Here is a 16,804-nt window from a genome sequence, read left to right as displayed (position 1 = left end):
ATTAAGATCTTGAAAAGCTTGTCAAAACTTCTGGTTTCTTCTGGCCAAGAATTATTTTGTCCTGTCTTTCTCTGTTATAAAAAAAAAATGCCTCTGCATTAGGAGGAATATTTGGAAATATTTAAAACTAATTGTTTTAATTTATCCCCCAGACAACTATGATTCTTTTAGGAAAAGGAAATTTAAGCACATAAAAACTAATTTCTCAAAAGCACAAAGCGAGTTGTTAAAATTTCTAGTTTACTGCCTCGTTCTCTGAAATTAGTTTTTCTTACTAATTTGGTGACAAAACTGGGAAAGATGCTTATGACTGCTTATTCCAAATCTTTACTTTCTCTAGAACTAATTCTTTTGTGGTCAATTTAGGAACTTAAGTACGTCTGAACTTTTTAGTTTGGTATTAGGAGGGGAAAAAAAGCAAAGTTTGGGATATCTAACTTAACAGCAATTCCAAAATGGTTAAGCTGTTTCTTCTTCTTCTTCTTCTTCTTCTTCTTCTTCTTCTTCTTCTTCTTTTTTTTTTTGATTGTCTAAGTTAAATTCCTTCCTTTTAAATATATGTATATATTTATTGCCATCTCAGGTAAATCTTGTTCCTCTTTGCAGGTGCATTAGGTACCTGAAAAGCTCTAGAGTTTTACCTTGTATCATTAAATACAGTGGAGATGGCCAACCAGGATAAAATGTGCCAGACTTGTAGGTAGAACTCAACACATGGAAAACTTTGTGAGGTTGGAAAAGGAAACGTATCCTGATAATCAGCAAACATTCTTTGCAAAGTAGAATGATTATTCTTATATCCTAAATTGATTGGCTAGTATAGAGTCAATGTTTCACTTCATGCTCCGACTTCATAACTCTTCACCTGTTTTCTTTTCCATGCATAACAGCAAATTACCTCACATGTGACTTTGAGTCTGGTTTCTGCGGCTGGGAGGCATTTTTCACAGAAGATTCACACTGGGAACTTGTGAAAGGATCGACCAGTGGAGAGAACCATCTTCCTGATGCTCATCACATAGCAAACGCAAATCATGGTAGGACATTTAAAAAAAAAAAAAAAGCTGTCTTTGTTTCATGTTGTGGAATGATTGTACTGGGTATTTTCATTCTATTGACTATATTCATATACACGGAACTCTGGTTTGTGTTGGTTTAAATTTACTGATCAAGTTAATTGCAATGAATTGAGCTTCTTGAAAGGAGCATTGTTTTAATGAGTAACATTTTTGTTGTCACATTTTTTAAATGGTTGTATTGAAGGCATAGAGGAGAAAAGTCTGATAATTTTCTCTTGGTGCAAGGAATTATGTATAGTAGGCTTATCTTCTTTTTAGAGCAATCTAATTTTTGCAAAACAGAAAAAAGTATAATCTTCTTCTTGAGAACAGAGATTTAGCACTATCCATAAAAGAAATCTACAAATATTTGAATGCAGTTTAGTCACTCTTAATGCTTCTTTGTAAGAAACAATCTTGCTTCTTCCCCATATATATTTTTAACCACAATATTTACATATCCTCTTAAAATAGAGCACTTATAACTACACATAGCATTCCAATAAAGGTTTGTGAAACTCCCAGGAAAACAGAAGAGATTTGTTGTGTTTTTTTCATTTGTTTGTTTTATTTAGATGTCAGTTCCCAGATACAGTAGTATCATATTAACTTTATAACAGCAAAACTGTACTATGGAAACTCTTTAAGCACAGATAACCCCATTGGACATTATTCTATTTGTTTCCCTTTTGAGATCTTCAAAGAAGTATGCCAAAAACAAAGACTGTTGATCACATTTTTTAATTACAGCCATTGGAAACGGGCGTTGGTCAGGGGAGGATATTAGCATATAGTGGATGGTTCTCTCTACTGGTCATCATCTGTTGTCTAAAACTGTAAAACCAGCTCACTAGTTGACAGTAGAGTAAGGTCTTACTTTTTACTTTTGTGCCAATGAGTTTTATTTTTTCTTTAAGAGTCTATGGCAGAGTGGATTAAATTTACAGTTTAAAACACAAGGAAGACTATTAGTTATTGAAACTATATATTCGTAGTACACTATCTCCAAGCTCATATAATGTTTTGGTTCTTTTTCTTTTTTCAAACCAATTATTGAATATATACCATATATACTAGACCTGGGTGTGCACAGGTGAAAACCTAGTTCCCTGCCTTATGGTGGTCAGAGTCTAGTAACTGAAGCATATAAGTCAGGATTTGCAATGAGATATGAAAAATGCTTTATAGGAGGTGGATGGTGACTCAAGTGGATTTGAGATGCCTCACTGAAGGAAGTGACTTCTGAACTGAGCTCTGAAGATAAAAGCAGCCAGGAAGGTAGAAGTAAGGAACCAAGGAGAGATGGCAGAACCAAGGAAAGATGGCAGAAAATGTATTCTAATTAGAGGAAATATCCTGGAAAAGGATGGGAGATGTGCAGGTAGTTCTGGTGAAGAGATGTGTGTATTTGGACAGGGAGTATAGAACAGATAAACAGGAGAGGAAAGAAGGGGACAGCAGAGAGTGCCTATGAATTTAAAATTTTTCAGGAGGATAAAGGTGACCTAATTATTCATATTAAAGCATGTGACCAATCAGATTTGTTCTAAAAGGCTATTTTTCCTGAGATGAGGATAATGGAGACTGTGAAAGCCTGGGATAAAAATAAAGCAAAGCAAAACAAAACGTGAATGTGTTGAAATAAAATCAGTGAGAGATGATATAGGCCTAAGCCAAAGCAGTGATTCCTAAAAGGAAGCTACACACACAGTGTGTGTGGTGGCCTTAGGTGACATCCACCGCAGCAGAGTAAAGGACACACTGGCTGCCCAGGATTAAGTCAAGGTGCTGATGCTGTGCACATTGCCTAAATCTCCTCCTCCTCCTCCACCTTCTTCTCCTTCGCCTTCTTCTTTTTTTAGCCAGAAAATAGGGAAAATAAAAGTATCTTCCACATAAAATTATTATGAGAATTAAATGAAATAATACCTGTTAAAGTTTTTCATATAGTAAGAGCTCAATAAACATTAATAGATAGTTTTTGTTCACTCTAGTAGGAATACTAGGAATACCACCAGGGCCATGGCAATTAAAAAACACATTTAAAATGCACCTTGAGACTCTTGCCTTCTTATAATTAATTAGGATTTCTGCTAAAAAAAAGGATTGTAAAAGGACCCTTTGATTAAATATTGAAAGACCCACTTTGTTTTCCTGTGATATAAACAGTATTGAAAGATAACAATAAACTGATTAAACTGGGTAGCTGTTATGATTCAAAGTGTGAGGGATGAAAAATATATATATACAGTCTTTCTCTTTTTAGAAAGAGCAAATCAAAGGAATATCTTAGTCATTGAGTCAACACTTCTTCACTCATGATTGTTACTGTCGAACCTTGAGATAATCACTAGTAATCTTCAATCACAAATGAGGAGAATAAAACTAGTACCAGGAAGAGAAAGGAGCAAGTGAAATGGAAGTTTCTGAGGAAATGCAGCAGAGTCAATCTTACATTTTCCATATCTAAGACCACAGAGTGCCAGTTCTTTATGTTCTTACAGCTTTATGTTTATGGATTACAGCTTTAAAAAAACCTGTTTAATCTCCAGTATTTTTCCTCTTACATGCACACCTCCCATGTGTAATTTTACACAAAAAATGAATGGTATGACATTATGTAGCTTTTCTTTTTCAAGTAAATCCTTGATTTTTCTACCCTCCTTTTTTGGTTGGCTTCGACTTTCCCATTCCTAGCTACTCTGTTAGATTTCCAAACAGCCTATATACATAGTAGATATGTATAAGTTTTTTTGTGATTGTATATTTTACCAAAAATGAGATCATATTGTAGCTACTGTCCTGACCTTGTTTTCTTCACTAAAGATAGCTCATGATAATTCCTCCAAGTCATTATTTCATGTTAAAATATAATTTAAATGCAGTAAAATTCACCCTTTTTGGTGTACTGTTTATTGAGTCAGAATAAACACATATAATTGGGTCACTATCACAAGATATAACACAGTGCCATCGCCTCCACAATTCTGCTACACCACTTCGGAGTCAACACCTCTTTCCCTCAGTCACTGGCATCTGCTGATCTGATTTCTGTCCTATAGGTTTGCCTTTGTTAGAATGTAAATGGAATCATGCAGCACGTAGTGATTTGAATCTGGCTTCTTTCAGTCCGAGCCTAATGGATTGGAGATTCATCCATGTTCTTGATTGCAGGGGTAGTTCCTCCCATTTTTACTGCTGAGTAGTATTTCATTGTATGGATCAACTACCATTTGTGTCTCCACTCACCCACCAGTTGAAGGACTTATGGGTTGTTTCCAAATGTTGGTGATTGTGAATGTATTCTAATATTAGCATATAGTTTTTTGTCTTGGCATAAGTTCTCATTTGGCTTTGGTACTCTGTCCAATGCTTGTATCATTAATTTTTTTCACTGTGGTTACTGAGAAAACGCTGTCATTTCTGGGCCTTTGTGACCTTTCCGAAATGTTGCAGCTGCCCACTTCTGTTGTTGCCCCCCAATCTCAGGTAGTTTCCTCACAGTTAGGCACTGTTCAGTACTCAGGTGGAGATTTGGGGGGAACTCTCTGCAGATCTATGAAGCTCCTCTCTTCACAGTCCTCTTATTCCTAGCACTCTGCCTTATGAACTCTAGCCACTTCGGTGTCTCCACTGTACCAACTTCATCTTTTCAACTTGAAGAGAACAACACACTCCTGCTGTGGCAGCTGGAAATTCTGTCTAGGCAGGAACATGGGAACATTGTCGGCTTAGCTCGCTTGATTCCCCTCTCTCAGAGATCATTACTCAGTGATTCTACATTCCAATTGTCCTACATGTGGAAACCATTGTTTAATATATATATATATATATATATATATATATATATATATATATATATATATATATTATTTTTAGTAATATAATATATAATATATAATAATATATACAATACAATACAATATAATACAATACAATACAATATAATATATACATATTATTTTTATGTTTTTATTTTTTTGCTAGCTTAGGACAGAAGATTAAATCTGGTCCATGATACTCAACTTTGCCTGGATAGGAGAAGCCTAATTCATTTTGTTTGTTTTTTTCCCATTTATTTGTACTGGATATACCATAATGTATCTAGCCATCCCCTGTTGAGTGACAATATCATGACAATGCTTCAAAATACATTCTTGGACACATTTTCTTACATAAGGTGCTTTTAATTCTATGCAATAGGTAATTGGGATGGAAACTCCTATATTTTCACAGAAAGACATGTATTTATAGTTTTAATAAATTTTGGTAGAATACTTTCCCTAAAAATTTTAATACTTAAATTTTCACTAGCAAAATAGGAGTGCATTTTTCCATTTGCCTACTAGCAGTTGGCATTCTGTTCTCTTAAAATTTTTCCGATTTATGACTGTAAAATGATTTCTTATGGGTATAAAATAATTTCTTATATGTAACCTTTATTTGTATTTTGTTGACAAATTATCTTTTCAATTTATTTATATCTTTTTAATTTCTCTAAATAATGCTTTGCAGCTGTCAATGTATAGGTTTTAAAAATCTTTTGCTAACGTTTTCCTAAGTTTTAGTTACTTTTATTTCACTGTTGCTAGTATTATAGAAACGCAGTGTAAAATGTTGACCTTATATCCAATGACCTTGCTAATTTTATTTATTATAGCTAATAGTTTGTTTTCTTTTTGATTTTCTAGATTCACAATTATTTTGTCTGTAAATAATGAAAATTTCTTTCTAAATTTTAAGCCATATATATATGTATGTATATACATATATATACACAAATATGTAAACAAATACAAATAAATACATATAAACAAATATATATATTATATTATTATATATGTATATTATATAATGTTACATATATAATGTTTTATATATATATTTATATATTTATTTCATTGCACTGTCTAGAACTTCTAGACAAATATTGAATATAGCTAGTGATAGGTGCTATACTTGTTTTTGTCTCAGGAAATGATGTCAGTAGTTCAACCTTAAGTGCTATATTTGCTGAAAGGTTGTTTTATCAGTAGAGGATGTTCTGTTCTATTCATAATTTATTAAGTTTTTATGTAAACAATGAATGTATTTTAAAAATTGTCAAATGCTTTTTTCAGTGTCTATTGTGATGATCATATGATTGTCATATCTTTTTTGTTTATACACTGAATGGTTTTTCAAATAAGAAACAGTCTTGGCATTCCTGAAACAAATCTCATTTGGTTGGTTTTATTTATTTTATTTATGATTTATTTAGTTATTCTATATGGTAATTTTTATATATTTGTATCTATAGTCATTATAATGTCTGGTCTCTAATGTTCTCACAGCACGTGAGGAGTCCCTTCTGGGCCATTGCATGTGAAAGATGAGATTGAGGCTGGCATGGACAGTTTAACCCAGGAAACTGACCCCTCCATTTTTAAATTTTTATAGTGTGCTAGTCTTGTATCCCCTCTGGGGTGTGTGGGTGTACAAGATTTTTACAATGAACAATTCAGTATGCCAGAAACAGTCTCCTTGGTATACCATAATTCCATAGTTCTCTTTACTCAGTATGTTCTGCAGAGCAGGCTTGTGAGAAGATAAATACAAGAATTCCTAGAAGTCCCTGGGTCTGGGCTCAGAGTTCAAATTTACCCTTTACCTGCACATATAAATTTTAAGACAATATTATTCATTTTTCAAATATTTGGTTACAATTCTCTTAAGATTGCATTTAGTTTCCAAATCAGTTTTTACTAACAATGTTTTTATGTCATCATTTTTCCACCTAAATTATGTTATTTCTTATGGAAAATCTCATAGTCTTCTATAAGGTTTTACAATGTTTTTCTTGTAAGTTCTGTCCATTCTTGTTAACTTTCTTCCTATGTATTTTGTATTAATGTTATTATAAAGAGAATATTTTTCATCATTTCTGCATCTAGAATCTTATTGCTCAAGTTAATAAAAATAACATAAAGATATTTCTCTATTTCCATTTGCATAACCAATTCTCTTATTAATACTTGTCATTATAAAAAAAATAGAATCCTTAGGAATTTCTATTTTTACAATTATTTATTTCTATTTTTCTATGATGTTTACTAGATATATTGTTTTCTTGACTTCTATGTGCCCTAGACCTATAAGATAATATTAGTCTAAGATAATTAATATTATCTAAAATTATCTCTAATAATGATAACAGAAATCTCCAGTTAGTTTCTAATTTTAATTAAACTTATTTTGCTGTTTGCCACTTAGGATGTTTTTTGGGAGGCATTTGACCATTAGCCTATATTTAATTGTTTTCTTTTAATATTTTATTGAGGTTTGTTACTTGAAATGGCTGATTAGTTACAGTGTTTTTAATATTTGTTGATATGAGTCTATGATTTTACCTTTTAAGTTATTGATGTGTTTGACTATGTTGATAGAGCTGCTGAATTAAACCAAACCTCCGTTCTTGGAAAGCTCTGTTCAGGACATATAATTATTTGATAAGGATATCAAATGTAATTGATAACATTTTATTAGACTTTTGTATCTCTGATCATGAGTGATATTGCTCTATAGTTTTTTTCCCTCCTATTTTCTCAATTTCTTAAATATATTTTACATCATGAAATGAATCAGGGAGCTCTCTATATTTTTCTAAGACCCAGAATCCCTTGAATAATGTTGCAAATATTCTTTAAAAATTAAATAAAACTCATTTGTGTGGCTGTACATTTCTAGATTTTCTTTTCACATTTCCAGTTATTTTGTGCCATAACCAATTTATTCAAACCCTTTTTGTCTTTTAAATTTTGGAGTTTTAGTGCTTTTATATTCCATTCTTTATTAGCTGCTTGTTTGAAATTACACATATTGTTTTAAATGTCTAAAAGAATTAGATCTTTGAATATTTGGTAATTTTTAGAATTCTGATTAATCCTTTGAAAATATTCACTTGAGTTTTACTTGAACCTGAGGATTTTTAATGTAGAATATATTTGTTTTTGTTTTTTACAGGGAAATAAATCTTATTAAGTAACATTTTCTCTCTTTTATTTGGAATAATTTTTCAAAATCATCTTTTCCTACTTTATTCTTTTATAGGTGAATCCTAGAGAATTTAATGAACTTATGTGTACACAGTTTCCATTACTCTTAGGTTGTAATTTGGGAACAGTAGTCTTCTTCCTTCCCAGTTGCCTTTGAGATTTAAAGCCCATATAAACTGGGTTTCATTTTTCCCACTCAAGAGATGACACAGCTGACTTGCAACCTTGGTTGTTTAGCATGTGGTGGTATCTGTAAAATAGTACATTTTAATTCTGAAATCCCTTCTGTGTGGTTAGCTTTGCCTTACTTATATGTAGGAAAATCACCTTCTGAATGTGATATTTTCCAGTAAAAATACCACAAGCTTTTCAACTTGCCCATCACTTCGTGTGTATCAAAGGGCAGGATCAGACCTTGACATTGTTTGGCATAGCCTTCCTTGTAAATTTTCAGTATTCTATGACAACAGCTCTCTTGACAGCAATTCAGATGTGTGATCTTTTGAGCTGCTAAGAGATGTTATCCCACTGTACATTTGCCATGAGCACATCCACTGTAGTTGAAATCTAAAAGCAGTTATTTTTGTTAATGCTCAGATTAGATCTTTAATTAAGCTTTCAACCCCACTAGCACAGACAACAATGTCAAACATGTAAGCCCCAGGAGAAACCAAACTCATTCCATAGGATCCTATCCTTTAGTACTTTGTCAAGGAACTTCAAAATACAGCTCTCATGGGAATTTCGTAGGGGCATGTTGACTATCTAATTGTAAGCTTAGAAGCTTCATTTAATTTGATTTCAAACTTTATGACCTGAGATAAGCCAATAAAATATTTGTTTAGAGGATTAGTTCAAGAGCTTGTTTTTAATCAATTGGATTTTATTTTAAATATTTAATGTTATCCATATGAAAGCACTTTTGGTTATCTACAGAGCTTAATGGTAAATAAGCAAAAATGTAATTTTCTTTATCTGACTGTTAAATGTGTGCAAGGATAAGATGCTAGAACAAAGAATTGCTAAATGTATAGCAATAGAACTTGTATCCATATGACTTTGTTCATTTTTGCAGGATCATTTATTTATTTTGGGGCACGTCAATCACCTGGAGTGGCCAAGCTCGCAAGTCCTGTTCTAAAATCACTCACTGCCTCTACCCCATGTCAGGTAAACTGCTATTGGAATTGCCATTCTGTGTTTGCAAACTGTTAGGCTTTGATTTCTCAAGCTAGCGATTGCCTGCTATGTTTTACTACCATTTTCATAATAAATTAAGAGGTTTTTATGAGCTATTTCAACATGAAAAGTCATGTCCATTCAACAGACCATTTGCAACATATAATTCTTTTTTGAGGGAACCTATTAAAGGATACCTTTGTCATTTTATATTATTTCCACATAGTTCTTTCAATAATCTAACGCTGCAGATATATGTTGCCAAAACTGCTTGTTATTTTGGCCAACAATGTTAATTGATTAAATAAAATCAGGAGTGCTTATTGAAAAAAATGAAAGGATGAATAAAGAAAGTTAAGTCTGTGCAGAAAAAAATAATTGCGTTTCCGAAATTTTATTTTTTCAATTAGTCCTTCTGGTGCCAGGTAAACACAGACGAAGAAGGGATTAGGATAGTCAGTTCATTTCTATAGCAAGGCAGAGAAGGAAGTGGAGACTTTGGAGTCAGACAGACCTGGTTCAAATCTCAGTTCTGCCATTTTTTGAATCTCAGTTCTTCCACAGATTATATGCTTTCTTTGAGACTTGGTGTCTGCATTGGAGCATATGTGTTAGCATGCCTCTTCACATGGTTGTGAGGATTAAAATCGGATTAAATAAATGACCTAGCAAAGTATTTGGCACATAGTGGGGGTTCACTAAACATAATTCCTTCCTTTCCATAAAGTTAAAATCTAAATTAGATGTTTCTGTTCAGCTTGTCTTTCTTTCAGTCCTTTGAAGATATCTGAAATGGCTCTAAGCCTTTAAGACTTCAGCTCACTTTAGCTCATTTTTCTCTCCCTTTAGTTATCAGAAAATAATGAAGAAATCAATACTGCCACACACTAAATTCATCACCTATAAACTCGGGGTTATAGCACTTTACTCAGGCATTCCTGGTACTAAATTACATATTATCCAGAGGTATAAATCTAATTATGTTTTCAGCTTGATAGAAGTCTGTGAGTTCGTAAAACTCGTAATAAGTTGTCCTTCCTCTTTTTTCCCCACCTCTTGCTATTTTCCTACCCATTTCTTGGTGGGGATTAGGATTAAAACAACTGCCTGGACTTCCACTTCACTCAAATGCACTCTACACTCTCCCACTTTTGGTTTATTTTAATTAAATCTTATGTGATAGATACAGTTGTTTTTTGTTTGTTTGCATGTATGTTTTGTTTAAGAATCTGGACACTTTGAATTTACTCTTTCAAGGTCCTAATACCAAAGTAAAGCGATTATTATTGTTAAATACATTAAATACACTGGATACAAAGGACTGGAATGTGTTAATTCTACCTCTTTTACAAAAAATTGAAAACCTTAAGGGCTCATTAGAAATTTCTGAGACTCACTGAGAAATCACATACATTTTTTATTCTTTTTAAAGATGATTTCCATTTCCCATTGTTCTATGCTAGTAACCATTAACTTGTGGTCACTGGGACTGCATTTCAATTTATGATTATTTTTACTTGAGGATATTTTTTTTCTCTTGTTACTTAAATTGGGAATTTACTTAGGGGAGGTCTTTGTGAAAACGATGGGCAGTTTAGGTGCTTGATGGTGTTTCTCTCAGAACTGAGTCCTCCACCTCCCCAGGCCTCAGATACCGACTAGTGGTTTGCTTGGTTTTGGAAAAGTAAGAGTGTTTCAGGGTGCTGTTACAGACTGCCCGAAGAGGTGTTTTACCCTTTTGTCCGCATCTGCCTCACTGTTAGTACTCTGTGAGTTAGGGGCGGAATATTTGGATTACTTTATAATACTTTCCAGTTTAGGAGGTAGTAGTAGGCTGTTAGAGAAGGTTTTTTATAGTCTGGGGTATACATAACTAATGTTCTCTCCCAAAGAAATGTTTTAAGAATATAGTATTCCTTTTTTATAAGTCAGTGGTAGTGTGTGATACTACCTTTCATAAAAGTTACAGGATAAGGGAACAAACCAAATTCTTATCTTCTTGAGTAATCAGAAAAACCAGCCGATCTTTCTCATTGGAACACATTGATAATAGCTGTATTCATGGAACAGCAAATGTTCTTCATTATAAAATGATAGAGTGTGAGGCAGTGAGATAACTAGCACTTTGTATGATGAAAGCCTTCATTTTATAACATTATGTGATTTTTTTCTCTACATTATCATATCAGGCTAATACAGTTAAGAATTGTTTTTAAAAGGACTTTAAAGGAACATGAAGTTATCATTTGAGTACCCTTTTGTAACAGCAGACTTTCAGAGTCATTTTGCATGCATTACCTTGTACTTTATGTATAGCCAACACATGGCATCAACGTGCACAATTGTTCCTAGTTAATCATTGTTCAAGATGTGGACTTTAATTTAAAAGCTTCAAACGTTCCTTCAGTCACTAGTGGAAACTTGGCAATTTTCCCTTTAATGGCCAAGAGATGCCGTGTTTCCCTGAAAATAAGATCTATCAGGACAATCAGCTCTAATGCGTCTATTGGAGCAAAAATTAATATAAGACCTGGTCTTATTTTACTATAAGACCCAGTCTAATGTGATATGATATATGATATGATATAATATGATATAATACCAGGTCTTATGTTAATTTTTGCTCCAAAAGACGCATTAGAGCTGATGGTCCAGCTAGGTCTTATTTTCGGAGAAACACGGTAGGACAAATAGAACATGTGGGAGCCAGAGCCACTATTTCTTATTGGTATTGAAATGCTCTCACTGTTTTCAATTAACTAGGAAATATCAAATATGAAGGGGATTTATGTGGATTAATATTTTATGAGTTTTCATATTTGAGTTGCTGTACAAAAGACGTAATATCGCACTTTTAGGACTTCACAATTAAATACAGGAAGATCGATAGTAGTAAGCTTCTGCTTTCACTGCTTGTTTGTATTAGGTTGGTGCAAAAGTAATGGCAGTTTTGGACCGTGAAAGTTAAATCATTATAATAACTAGGCACAGACACATCTTTATTAATCAAAATAGGAACCATTACAATCAATACATTTTTGCCAATGAGAAATAAATGTGTTTATTCCTGTAGCATAAAAATATGTGCTTTGGGATTCGACAAACTCTTGGAAAGATTTTCTGCATCCTGCTGGTTGTCGAGATGCTTGAAGAAGTGGTAGTTGGTTGGCAAGAAGTCAGATGGATATGGTGGATGAGGCCAAACTTTGTAGCCCAACTCGTTCAACTTTTGAAGCGTTGGTTGTGCCACGAGCGGTCAGGTGTTGTCATGGAGAAGAATTGGGCCCTTTCTGTTGACCAACGCCGGCTGCAAGCATTGCAATTTTCAGTGTGTCTCATTGATTTGCTGAGCATATTTCTTAGATGTAAATGGTTTTGCCAGGATTCAGAAAGCTGTAGTGGTTGAGACCAGTAGCGACCACCAAACAGTGACCTTGACCTTTTTTGTGCACTTTTGGCTTTGGGAAGTGCTTTGGAGCTTTTGCTTGGTCCAACCACTGAACTGGTCATTGCTAGTTGTCGTATACAATCCACTTTTCATTGCACGTCACAATCTGATCAAGAAATGGTCAGTTTCTTGATCAGAAGTTGCGTAGAATGAGAGAAGATGGCACTTCAAAATTACAATATTTTTGACTTGCGGTCAGCTCGTGAGGCACTCACTTATCGAGCTTTTTCACCTTTCTAATTTGTTTCAAATGCTGAACAACTGTGCATTGTTCAACACTGAATTCTTTGGCAACTTCTTGTGTAGTTGTAAGAGGATCAGCTTCAATGATTGCTCTCAGTTGGTCGTTGTCAACTTCTGATGGCCAGCCACTATGCTCCTCATCTTCAAGGCTCTCGTGTCCTTTGAAAAACTTCTTGAACCACCACTGCACTGTACGTTAATTAGCAGTTCCTAGGCCAGATGTGTTGCTGATGTTGCGAATTGTCTCTGCTTTATGACCCATTTTGAACTCGATTAAGAAAATCGCTCGAATTTGCTTTTTGTCTAACATCATTTCCATAGTCTAAAATACATATAAAATAAACAGCAAGTGATGACATTAGCAAAAAAGCATCAAGTGAGAAAGGCAGAGTAAAATGGTGTATAACATAACCACATTTATTTAAGAACGTATTCCAATATCAAAGACAACTTCCAACCATGCAAAAACCGCAATTATGTTTGCACCAAACTAATATGTTTTTTAAATTCCTCAATGTGTTCTGCACTTATGTTAATATTTTCATTAACAACTTCATAAAATAAAATAAAATGAATGAAGATATCATGAAAAAGATAGATGAAGCAAGAGATGAGTTGGTTTCAAAATAATGTGTGTTAGGGCCAGAGTACACATTTGTATCTCAGTTTTCCAGCAGCCAAAGCAGAGAGAGAAAGACATATGATTCATCATTTGATTCAGATTATAGAACATAAAAAGGAAAAGAACAGAAATAGTTCTGAGACATGTCCCCTGAAAGCTTGCAGTGATACCAATGGAAACGTTCTTTCTCTGATTCAACACACACCTCATGCTCACCTGCCCTGTGCTGATCACAGCCCTCAGTGCTGGGCATACAAGAGAGACAACCTCAACACATGCTTGGCCTAACAAAAAGTTGAGTTTAGTGAGGGATACTAACAGCCATTCAGTGTTAAGTGCTACCAAGGGTGAGTATAGTATAACAATGATAACCCACTTATAAGAACTCTCTCAACGAGTTTTGAAAGGTCTTGTCTTATAATGTTCCCCAAGTAGAGTGATGAACTCTTATCAAGACAAATTTAGAAAAAAAGATAATAATTATGGAGTACATTTGGAATGGTGTGATCATTTTTGTTTTGTTTAATCCAAGGATAGATGTTAGAGTGTGTGATCGATTCTAGAGGAAGCAGCAGTTATTGTGGAAAGGCACTCTCTCCACTTGTGTATGATCAAAACACATGGCGATTAATCATTTAAATAAGAAAAACAGATTATACTGTTTTGAAGACTTCTAACTTCTGCTTAAGCTTTTTTAGGCAAAGAATACACAGGCAAAAGAATTATGAGTAGGAGTCCTAACAGTCACTATGGTAATGATGAGGTGTGTGGTGTGTATATGTGTGTGATAAATGAGTTCTCTTCTCAGATGTACTTATTTCCACCTGAATTTTGAGGAGCTACAGATATTGTAACTTGTTTCCTTTCTTTTAACTTTTTTTTTACTATTTTTATTATTCTAGATGTTGAAGACATAGCAAGTAAAGCAATATAGTAATAGCAAGTATATTCTAGATGTTATTCTAGATATTCTAGATGTTATTCTAGATGTTATTCTAGATGTTATTCTAGATATTCTAGATATTCTAGATGTTATATTCTAGATGTTATTCTAGATGTTGAAGACATAACAAGTATAGCAATGAGACAGAGTCTGATGTAAAGGAGAGAAGGCAGAGGTAGCTGAGCGTTCACAATATACCTGAAAAAGACCTGACCGAGCAGCTCTGAGACAGGGAAACAATCCAAACAAAGACTATAGGAAAGGTGAGGAAAGAAGCAGAACATTTGAAGAGTAGAGTTTCAATTGGAGACTGACCAAAGTCACCTGGAACAGAAAAGAGAAATAAGGAAGAAATAATTTTAAACTTCTAAATAATGCCCTACTATGTCCTTCACAGAATTAAGTATCAGAGAACGGGCCATTCTCCAGGGAGCACCACAGGGCATCTTAGACATCAAAGAGCAAGTGGCACAACTGAGATCATCCGCTCAACCTATACATAGTAGATAAGTCACCTGATAGGGTGTGATTTCCTTTGGTAGTAAAATTAAGAGTTTGATATTTTTAAACATACAAATAACATAAAATCAGAAAATACAATACAAACAATAAACCATTTTGAGCTTTATTTTTTCTCTCCAATTTGCAATTAAAAGAACTGCTTTGTTGGAGGCTTTTATAATCATATGAAATTCTCTCGAGTACAGTGGTCAGGGTCCCACATAGTCACACTGTATGTAAAATGTGCTTCAGTGAAAACCCAAGAGAAATAAAACCAAGCCTTTCACACTAACATTTTATTTAACTGCTTTTTAATGAATTGGACATGAGTCAAGCAAATAACATCCTTTTACAATGACAAGTAGTAAATTAATGTTAAATGGTTGGTGTAATTTTAACTTAGGTGCTTTGCAGCTCTGTTTAGTGGAACTTTCTGTGATGATGGAAATCAAGGCCCTATGGTATGTTCGGTTTGGTAGCCATTAGCTGCATATCACTATTGAGCACTTAAAATGTGATGAGTATAACTGAGAAAATGATTTTTAAATTTTGTTCAATGTTAATTAATTTACATGTAAATATCCACAGACTTGCACACTTGATAAGTGCCTATCTGAAATTACAGCTGTGTTAATATAATAACTTTTATTTGATGTTTTCACCCTTGCCATTATTAAATTTGAAAAGACTATAGAAGATTTCTCAGTCTATCATAAACTCAAGAATTCTCCTTAAGTCTCTACAATGCCAATTACGTGAACATAGTAAATGAAATATACGTTCTAAGCCTCTATTCTATTGATTATAGATCCCCTTGATTTTTACTCTTAAGACACTATTAAAATAAATTTGCACTGGTTATGTACTGAGTGACAGTTTGACAGCTTGAAATTCTGATGGGGCTTGCACGTGTCTTGTACAACTATGTTTAAAGCCTGTTTTGCATATTTACAAGTTTGGAACATGCTGAAATTACATCAGGGATCTAAAATTTAATTGTAATTGGGGAACATAAATCCTCCCTTTCCATAGAATTTAATTAAACACTCCCATTTGACTTTACATTCCTTGCTTATCTGTGGAGGTCTGAATTTAGTGAGCATAGAGGTGAAATCTAAAGTGAAATGGACAACCAGAAATAATTTTTTGATCAGATGGTGACAATTAAGTAGACATTGGAAAAAACAAAAAACAAACAAAAAACTTATTCCACATTGGAATAGTAAATGCTTGATATGTTAAAAGGAATATTTTTTTAAAAAAAGCATTTAATGAAATTTTGTCAACTTTCATCTCCACTGAAATTGGTGCCGACAATGAAATAAATGGATAGCACTAATATCTGTCCATGTAACAAAATAAAAACAATAATGAAGGAAAAAAGCAAGAATTTAAAATAATGAGACAAAAAATGAATTACTTTGTATCCAAAGAGAAGAATTTTGTTTCTGTGGGGTCTCCTCCCTGAATGTTGTATTTTTCTTTGAAAAATATAGCCTTAAGACACTCTATGTCATAATGAGAAGGAAAAAACAAACAAACAAAAAAACACCAAGAAACCCTGCTGTGCCTGAACTTATTTTTATGGAGGTTTTGTTGACATATTTTATAGAGTGAATTGTACAGCCATTGAGGGAATTAATTTTTGCCTCCCATAGTGCCCAGTACATAGTAAATAAATGGTCAGTAAATATTGGCTGAATTCTATGTAATAGTTAATGCTAGCAGCAGCTAAAGTAATCCTCTTTGTATATTTTCTTCACTTCCCAGTTAACC

The 16,804-nt window shown here is 33.6% G+C and overlaps 1 protein-coding gene across 1 annotated transcript in view; it reads left to right on the top strand.

Moving 5' to 3' along the window:
- Nucleotides 1-16,804, top strand: part of MALRD1 (MAM and LDL receptor class A domain containing 1) — a gene marked incomplete at its 5' end in the record, with an annotated part of 573,210 nt that overhangs the window by 63,671 nt on the left and 492,735 nt on the right. The window contains 2 exons of the mRNA XM_081051765.1: nt 891-1,037; nt 9,168-9,262. Of these exons, the coding sequence (XP_080907891.1) occupies nt 891-1,037; nt 9,168-9,262 (242 nt within the window). The remainder of the gene's footprint in view (nt 1-890; nt 1,038-9,167; nt 9,263-16,804) is intronic.

This window comes from Rhinolophus hipposideros (assembly GCF_964194185.1).
Source record: "Rhinolophus hipposideros genome assembly, chromosome: 1".
Classification (NCBI taxonomy): Eukaryota; Metazoa; Chordata; class Mammalia; order Chiroptera; family Rhinolophidae; genus Rhinolophus; species Rhinolophus hipposideros.
This window is presented reverse-complemented; position numbering and strand designations above follow the sequence as displayed.